The 8,983-nt window shown below is 41.2% G+C and overlaps 1 protein-coding gene across 1 annotated transcript in view; it reads right to left on the bottom strand.

Annotated features, from left to right (window-relative positions):
• The window catches only part of LOC124614049, a 92,995-nt gene extending 84,390 nt beyond the window's left edge, over positions 1-8,605 (bottom strand). The window contains exon 1 of the mRNA XM_047142882.1: positions 8,515-8,605. Coding sequence (XP_046998838.1) covers positions 8,515-8,580 — 66 coding nt within the window. The 5' untranslated portion in view covers positions 8,581-8,605. The remainder of the gene's footprint in view (positions 1-8,514) is intronic.
• Positions 8,606-8,983: the final 378 nt, after the last annotated feature.

The raw sequence follows: 8,983 nt of genomic DNA on the forward strand, positions 1-8,983 counted from the left end.
AAATCAACACTTTAATATGTTCCTTTTTGAATTACCTTGTCCACGGTTAGTTGTGTATATATATATATATATATATATATATATATATATATATATATATATATATATATGAAAGGTGTAAATATCGTTTAACTCAGTACAGCCCTACACACATGACTACATCTTTAAAGTTACCTTGTGCGGGGTTACATTGACAATATGGCCTCTTAATTTCAGGGCTTAGGTTATCTATACTTTGTCTAGAATCCGGAGGGGCCACTGCAGTTCTGACTGACGACTAATTAAAAACAGTAAAAGTTCTTGCGTCTGATGGGGGAGGTTTCCAATTTGTTCTAGTAGGACAGGCGCTATCAGCCATAACTAATTCACAAGTATCTATCGATTATGAAACCTAGATATTTCCAAACATTTATACCACCAATAGTCAGATGAAAGCAAGAAGCACGTGTCATCAGTAGAGGTCTGATTCTCGCCATGGACCCTCCTACCGCACAGGTGGCTAAACCGGTTCTGACGTCCTGTCAGCTCCGCGCTCTCGTGTGTGTTGCGTATATGCAGTTAACATGCGTTGATCGCAATCTAAGTCGTCGATGTTTAGCCCTATCGTTGGCCGAATGTGAGGGGGCCGATTAAAGCGACTCTGTAGCTCGACCTTTTTCCGTTGACTGGCGTCCTTTGTAGCTCAGATTCTGCAGGTGCTCCACAACGCTAATTTTAATTCTGAATCTGAACTCAAATGGCTCTGAGCACTATGGGACTTAACCTAAGTTCTAGGGGACTGATGACCTCAGATGTTAGTTAGGCTTAAGTAGTTCTAAGGACAGCACAGACATCCATGGCAGAGGCAGGATTCGAACCTGCGACCGTAGCGGTTGCGCGGTTCCAGACTGAAGCGCCTAGCCGGCTGCATCTGAACTCCCAGCCGCTTTACACTGTAACTGGAATGGTGGTGTCATGAAGTGTTCTACGCCAATACAAGTACAGAAATGAGTACTGAGACTAATTTCAGGCTAATTATAGTCGGTACACAGTCCACACGTAGTCCTAGAGTACACGCTTGTTTGTAGTGGATAAGAGTAAAGTCTATCACCTTGTTTCTAGAACCTGACTCGTCAAATGTTGTTTGACACGATCGCATGGCGTAATACTACAGCTAGCTGTTCCTCGCACAGTTGTAAGGTGTGTAACACGTGCATTTTTTTCTGCGTCGATGCCTGACTTGCGCACATCGCGACAGGGACTGATGTCTTCTGTTGATGATAAGTTTCACTGAAATTCTTTCTGGCAGAAAGTAAGACTGAGGAGCAAGCCATGACAGTGACGTAGTACTGGGAAATTCTTTCATTCCATATGTGGCATATAGCAAACCAGTGCTTAACAGTATTAGTTCAAAAGTAAAAAAATTTTGCAACCAAGACAGTTTTTAACGACGCGTTACGCCTTATTTAGGCATCTTCAGGTTATCTTATCTAGATGGACGCGAGAGGCACCAAGATCTGCATAACGCGTTCCCGTTCACAGGAGTGAGTAACAGAGTAAGATTGGGGGCTCAGTAAAGATAACCTGAAGATGCCTAAATAAGGCGAAACGCATCGGTGAAAAATAAAAATACTAAAATTGCAACCAAGACTGGCTGTTTGTTTTTAACTAATACGAAGTACTGCGCATGTGCAGCATGGCAGCAACTCAAAGTGTTAGGCGCCTTCGGCTAACGGACCACTCTTCCGAGCGCAGTACCACAGTCGGGGTACTGCTGTCAGCCAAAGCGATGTGCGACTTATTCCATCGTCTCGATTCGTATTAGAAAGCTCCTCCACAAAATCAATAACCTTTTGTTTCCTTCTCTTGAAGGTATACAAGCTTTTAGGGAGGTCAAGTGGTTACTGACGGGGTACGTAATGACGTCACACTGATAGGTAGGTCCAGTACCCAGAGTGCCGTACTTCGAGCAAGAGCATGCTTACAGCTGCTACCATAAAATCATCATACTGCAGATTATCCCCATTCACTATCGCCAGTACGTATCAATTAAAGCGTAGTTCAGTACCAGAAAATGGTACTCTATATGCTTCTACAGAATGCAAGCATGTCGAGTGAAAAGACACGGCACCTATTCGCATGGAGCGGTTTCTTCAGTTTCGGAGTTTCCGAACAACTCCCTAAGGCGACTGGGACCGACGTCTTCATGGTTCAGTTGACGAGTTTCCTCGTCACAACAAATTCATTTTCAAGCGTCTGCCAGTTCAGTTTCTTCAGCGTCTCCGTGACGCACTCCCATTGTTTAAACAAATCAAGGACACCGACGCCGCTTTCATTTGTATGTTTGAGCCTGCTTTGCTGAAGAGTGAGTTCACGCGATAGTTCCATTTCATCTCCCTACAATTTGTTACACGTAGGTGACCGATTCCAGTTGCCACTCATCGAAATTATATTCATAGGCTACTGCACAATTTTACATTCCTAAACATTAAAGTGGGTAGGACGTGAAATGGGCCTACTTGAAGCAGGGAATTTTAGTTACCACTGTCTATACTTTTACAAGTAAATTCATAATTGTCAAAATGACCAGGATTGACACTCACATTATGTTTTTGAACTTCCACTGCTGTTTTTTTTCTTTACGTGTGAAATTTCATAATTTTTTCACTTACTGTTGGTTGCATTTGTTGCTATAGGTACACTTTTCTTCGTAAGTAAGAGAGATTCTTCGATGAGTTTTGCACTGTTCATTCAAATCAAACTCCTTAACGGAAAACTCTAGACTTTTGAAAACTATTAATTATCTCTATTTTTGCCACAGTTTTTAACTGTAAAATGTAACAGGTCATTAAAATTTGAGTTTAAATAAATTTTAAACTGATTATTCTAATTTATGAAATAAACATTAGTTTCATACTCCTGTAAGTATGGTTTGTATGCTGTGCAAAATTCCACCGAAGAATCTGTTACTTACGAAGAAAAGTGGACCTCTAGCAACAAGGGCAACCAATAGTAAACGAATAAAATGATACAAAAATTTTTATTTTGTTATGTGATATTTCATGCTTTTGAACTTTTACAAAAAATTCATAGAGCTTTGTCAGCATGATCAGGAAGGATTGAGGATTCACACTCACAGCAGTAAACGTGTAGACATTGGAAATTAGAATGTCCTTTGGTGCCTCTCCTGCTCAAAGTTGGTCCGCTTGACAACTTGCTTTAAGGGGTGGTAGGACGCCAGTCTTCGCACAACTTTTAAATCTTACCATCACTAAAGGGTATCGTCAGGAGTGCCCCAGTGAAGTGTGATAGGACCGCTATTATTCCCTATTCCCTATGTACGTAAATGATTTGGCACACAGGGTGGGCAGCAGTTTGCGGTTCTTTGCTGATGGTGCTGCGGTGTACGATAAACTGTCGAAGTTGGTTGACTGAAGCAGAATATATGATGACTTAAACAAAATTCATAGGTGGTGTGATGAATGGCAGCTAGCTCTAAATGTAGAAAAATGTAAGTTAATACGGATGAGTAGGAAAAAGAAGCCCGTAATGTTCGGATACAGCATTAGCAATGCCCTGCTTGACACAGTCACGTCGTTTAAATATCTGGACGTAGCGCTGCAACGCCCTATGAAATGGAGAGACCGTGTGAAGGACGTATTAGGAAACGCGAATGATGGACTTCGGTTTATTGGGAGAATTCTAGGAAATTGTGATTCATCTGTAAAGGAGACCGCATATAGGATGCTAGTGCGACCTGTTCTTGAGTACTGCTCAAGCGTTTGGCATCCGTACCAAACCGGATTAAAGGAAGACATCGATGCAATTCACAGGTGGGCTGCTAGATTTGTTACTGGTAGGTTCGGACAACACGCAAACGTTATAGGAAAGGCGTCAGGTACTCACATGGGAATCCCTGGAGGAAGGCAACGTTATTTTCGAGGAACACTGCAGAGAAAATTTGGAGAGCAGGCATTTGAAGCTGAATTGAGAACGATTCTGTTGCCTCCAACATACACTGCGGTTCACCTCGATAGCTGATTGCACAGCATTCGGCCGCGCTGACCAAAGGCGCCCAAGTTCGATTCCGGGCTGGGTCGGAGATTTTCTGAGCCCAGGGACTGGATGTTGTGCTGTCATCCCCATCGACGCGCAAGTCGCCGAAATGGCGTCAACTCAAAAATTAAATGTCGTGCAGCTGGCACCTCCCGTCGGGTACACCGTTCGCCTGGTGCAAGTCTTTTAACACACACTGCGCCTAAGGACCCTAAAGATACGAGAAATTAGGGCTCATATGGACGCATATAGACAGTTGTTTTTCACTCGTTCTATATGCGAATGGAATAGGAAAAGAAATGACTAGTAGTCGTACGGGATACCCTCCGCCACGCACCGTAAGGTGGATTGCGGAGTATCGACGTAGATGCAGATTTAGATCTAGATATCAAGATTTGGAAGCACATTTAAGCAGCTATTTTGAGATAATCAATTAGGAGAAACAGTAAAGATCGCAGTCTCCCATTTGTTGAAATGATCGGTTTCGATACGTTTACGCGACCATCTTCAAATTATGAGCGCCGTAAAAAAAAAAAATAAAATAAAAAATTAAATTGCTTGTCAGTTAGGGATGTTAGCCTTTACAAAAGATATACAAAGGATTAGAAATACGGTAGCTTCATATTTGGCTGGAACTTTAATGTATCTCTGGTCTTTAGTACAGATTACGTAGAATGGTGTTTATCCATTTGCCTGGAATTGCCGGCTTGGTGAACATCTGCATGTAATCACAACGGCACCTGCTGCATAACAGTGGCTCGTGTGCCAAGAGTTAAATAGAGTATATAAAACGCGTGCATTTCCTCCATTACGTCAGCTGCAGCCAGTGGGAACTTAATTTACGTGAAAAAGCATTGTAACTGTTGAATGAAATGTAAAAACAGTAAAAATGGCTCTGAGAACTATGGGACTCAACATCTTAGGTCATCAGTCCCCTGGACTTAGAATTACTTAAACCTAAGGACATCACCCACATCCATGCCCGAGGCAGGATTCGAACCTGCGACCGTAAAAACAGTAAGATAACTGTATGTGTAGCATTATACAAAAATGACTATTAGACTTGCATTGTTTGTTTAAACGTTCTTGCTATAAACTTATGAAAGACTTTCAAATAGGAACACCAACAGAAAGAGTGGTAGGATCGATGAAAGCCAGCTGGTCACTCTTCTTGGTGCTTCCATACAAAAAGGTAGAGTAGCCACTAGTATGGCGGCAGGTAGCTTTAAGACACGCAGCTGTTCAACACGCCACCAGCTCCGGCCAAATGGGTAAACACTGCACTGTGGTATCTCTCATCTTTTGTAAACGTTACGCAAAGCTCCAGCGAAATATCACGCAACAGTTATTTTGATCTTTGTGTATGTTATTAAAAGGCTGACATCCCTAATTAATAAGCACTTTCATGTCTTCACAGTGCTCACAATCCGGTTTTGCCACATTCATACGGTCATCTTCAGTCATTTTAATAAGTGAGAGATTTTGCGATCTTAACTTTTATTTCTTCTAAATGATCATCAAGAACCAATCGCTGTCACAGCTTTACCGTGCTGTATGAAATTATATTTTGAGATTATTTTTCCTTATTGATAAAAGTACCATCTATGACTAGTCTGAGAATACTGTTAATATCGTCTGCCACTTCAGTAACATACAACACGTACAGCTAGTGCCCCAAGACACTTCGCCAGGACGCACATGTAGTTACTTCCGTGACACTCTAGTGAAGATAAGCTGCGTCCTCGCTACCAAAAAATCCTCAATACCGAAAGAATGATCCTATTGTGGTACTAAGTGAAATTTGTCGCGGGGCTGAGCGTAGATATGACACTGAGTCAGGTGCTTTCCGATAGTCTGCCTGAGGCAGTTTGATCCATGGTTTTCAGGAGCTCGTGTGAGAAAAGCGCAAGCTAGGTCTCACATCGTGGTTTTATTTTGAATCCGTTCTGGATGGCGTGAAGGAGGTAATTATCTTCGAGATACATCATTTAGATTAGGTATGACCTAAGAATTACAGGACCTTTTGAATGGAATTAACATTCTAATGAGTATAGAATATGGACGGAGAGTAAATCGAAAGAGGATGACAGTAATGAGAACTATAAGAAATGAGAACAGTGAGAAACATAATACCAGAATTGGTAATTACAAAACAAACTTAAGGAATTCTGCTACTTCGGTAGCAAAATAACCCACAACGAACGGAGCAAGGAGGACATAAAAAGCAGATTAGCACTGGCAAAAAGTGTACTCCTGACCAAGAGAAGTCTGTTAGTATGAAACACTGGTCATAATCTGAGGAAGAAATCTGTGAGAATCTACGTTTGGAGCACATACTTACATGTTAGTGAGACATGGAATGTGGGAAAACCGGAATAGAATAGAATCGAAGCATTTGCGATGTGGTGCTATGGAAGAATGTTGAAAATTAGGTGGACTGATAAGGTAAGGAATGAGGAGGTTCTGTGCAGAATTGCCGAGAAAAGGAATAAATGGAAAACTCTGACAAAAAGAAGGGACAGGATGATACAAGATCTGTTAAGACATCAGAGAATAAGTTCCGTACTACTAGAAGGAGCTGCAGAGAGCAAAAACTGCAGAGGAACACATACATTGGGATACAAGCATCAAATAACTGAGGACGTTGGTTGCAAGTGCTGCTCTGAGACGTAAAAGGTTGACACAGCAGAGGAATTTGTGGGGGTCCGCATCAAACCAGTCAGAAGCCTGACGACCGAGAATACGTCCTAAGTTTCTAAAACAGATGGATGTGAAAGACAGTTGTCGGTAGTTTAATGGATCACTCCTGCTTCCTTCCTGGCAGATGGGCACGATCTGTGCTTTCTTCCAAGTGCTGCGGACACACTTTTTTGTTCGAGACATCTACGGTACATTATCGTTAAAAGAGGGGTTTAATTAGGCTCGCCATTGGTTCCAGAAGCTTTGTTCAATTTTAGCGATTGTACTCTTTTTCTCAGTGCCGCTGACATTGTCTGTATGAACTCGTCTTCGCAGTGCTGTGAGAATTGAACTGGGCAATTCTCCTGGATTTTCCTTTGTAAAGGAACATTTGAAAATGGCGCCAGGAATGCAAAAGCGCACAGGCAGAACTCCGATTCCAGTTACGTGTGCACTAACGTTGGTGCTACTAACAGCTCTTACATATGTTTCGCTAATATTCGGATATGCTGACGTCGTTCAACTGCACTAAGAGCGATGCGATGGCGGTCATGGCAGTCACCGACTCTGCAAGCGTTCTCTTATCGTGAGATTGGTCAAAAAATGACATTTTTAGATTATTATCTCTAATAGCGTTTGATCTCTCCTAAACAATTTGATGCATCATTTGTCGAATAATTCTAATTAGAAGTGTAGATTTTTTTACACTTGCACTATTAACCTTCAAATAATAAAAACTAGTCTTCCTTCACTGACTCCCTCTACCTCCGGAACTATTCGATCTAGAAGGCTGTGGTTTGGAGCTGTTTAACATTAACATGAACTCAAGGAATAATGTTCGTGTTAAGAGTTTGGATGCAGTATGGCGATATTGCACATGCGTTCTGTGGAGAGTCTAAATGATATAGGAAGGTTTACAGATAAAAGCATTGATGAACTCTAGCAATATTATGGATAGTTATGAACGTCAGTTTTCCTTCTAGTGCTGTAATTTTGTACATAATAATCCACTACAGTTCGAAAGGAACGATTTACACAAAAAAAGAAAACTTCATGAGGGAATAAACATACTGTGAAGGAGTAGTCAGACTGCTCAACGTCTTAACTCCTTGAATAGGCGTCTGCGAAATGATCGCGAATGTGCATGATACATTCTTCATACAGCATGTATTTGAGCAATTAAGTTTTCTTTCTTAAAGATTAGTTGCCCCAGAAAATAATTCTATATCACATTGTTGAATGAAAATGTGCAAAACATGTCAACTTACTGATTTGTCTCTACCATAGATTTGCAATGATTCTAAGTGCAAATATGGCTAAACTGAGTTGTTTTCGGAGTTGCAAAATATGCTTTTTTCTGTCCAAAATCCTTGTGTGTCCATGTTGATGAGATTTTAAAGTTTCCATCCTGTTTATTATTTCCTAATTATTTGCTACTCCTGTCAATGGTGTTGTATTCTTTACCCCTGTTTGTCATTCTTTGCCTAATTATCCCTTTGAAATTCTCAACAGCTTAGTGAAATGACTAAGTACTGAATTGGCAGCACGTGACTTCATTAGTTTCTTAACACCTTCATATCTTTAAAGAAATAGTGGACATATAATCACAAGCCTATGTGTGAATAAACATTCTACAACCAGTCAAGGCAAGTGTGCATTAAGGGTTGTTCACTGTGGTCGGCAAAACCACTAACGTAGCGATATGCTTCTAAAAGCTGCGGTTTTCACAGAGGCAGCTTTTGCACGAACTGAAAGTACTTAAAGTCTTCCGCATCAGGAACGTGCAGTATTTTTGGCTACCTTGGAGCAGCTATCGGTGCAGATGATCTGCCCAACTTTGGTGCAGCCCCGATTCGTCTCCTCCATCACTCGACTGTTCCATGAAGACGCCGTCACCTGCAACACACAGCAGAAACTTCACATTATTAGACACACACTACTCATCGAAGCTCTGAGTTACTTGTGTGTCTTCTTTAATAGCGATCATATTTGGATCTCATTAACGATAACAGGTTTTATTTCTCGCAAATTAAGAAGTTAGTAATCTCTTTTCAATCTAAGGTGAAATCTTGATCATTTTGTGTGCCACGCTATAATAATGTAAATGTTAACGGAAACCACCTCATATATATTTCAGGCACGTTTATAACGCCACAACTGGTTTCCTTCGAAGCGGACAATGTCAAGTCATCTGCAGGTGAAGGAGAGGAAATTCAGGTTAAGTCACTAAAACATTCACATATTATCATGTACACTGACGAAGAAATAA

The sequence above is a fragment of the Schistocerca americana genome, chromosome 4, assembly GCF_021461395.2.
Source record: "Schistocerca americana isolate TAMUIC-IGC-003095 chromosome 4, iqSchAmer2.1, whole genome shotgun sequence".
Lineage (NCBI taxonomy): Eukaryota > Metazoa > Arthropoda > Insecta > Orthoptera > Acrididae > Schistocerca > Schistocerca americana.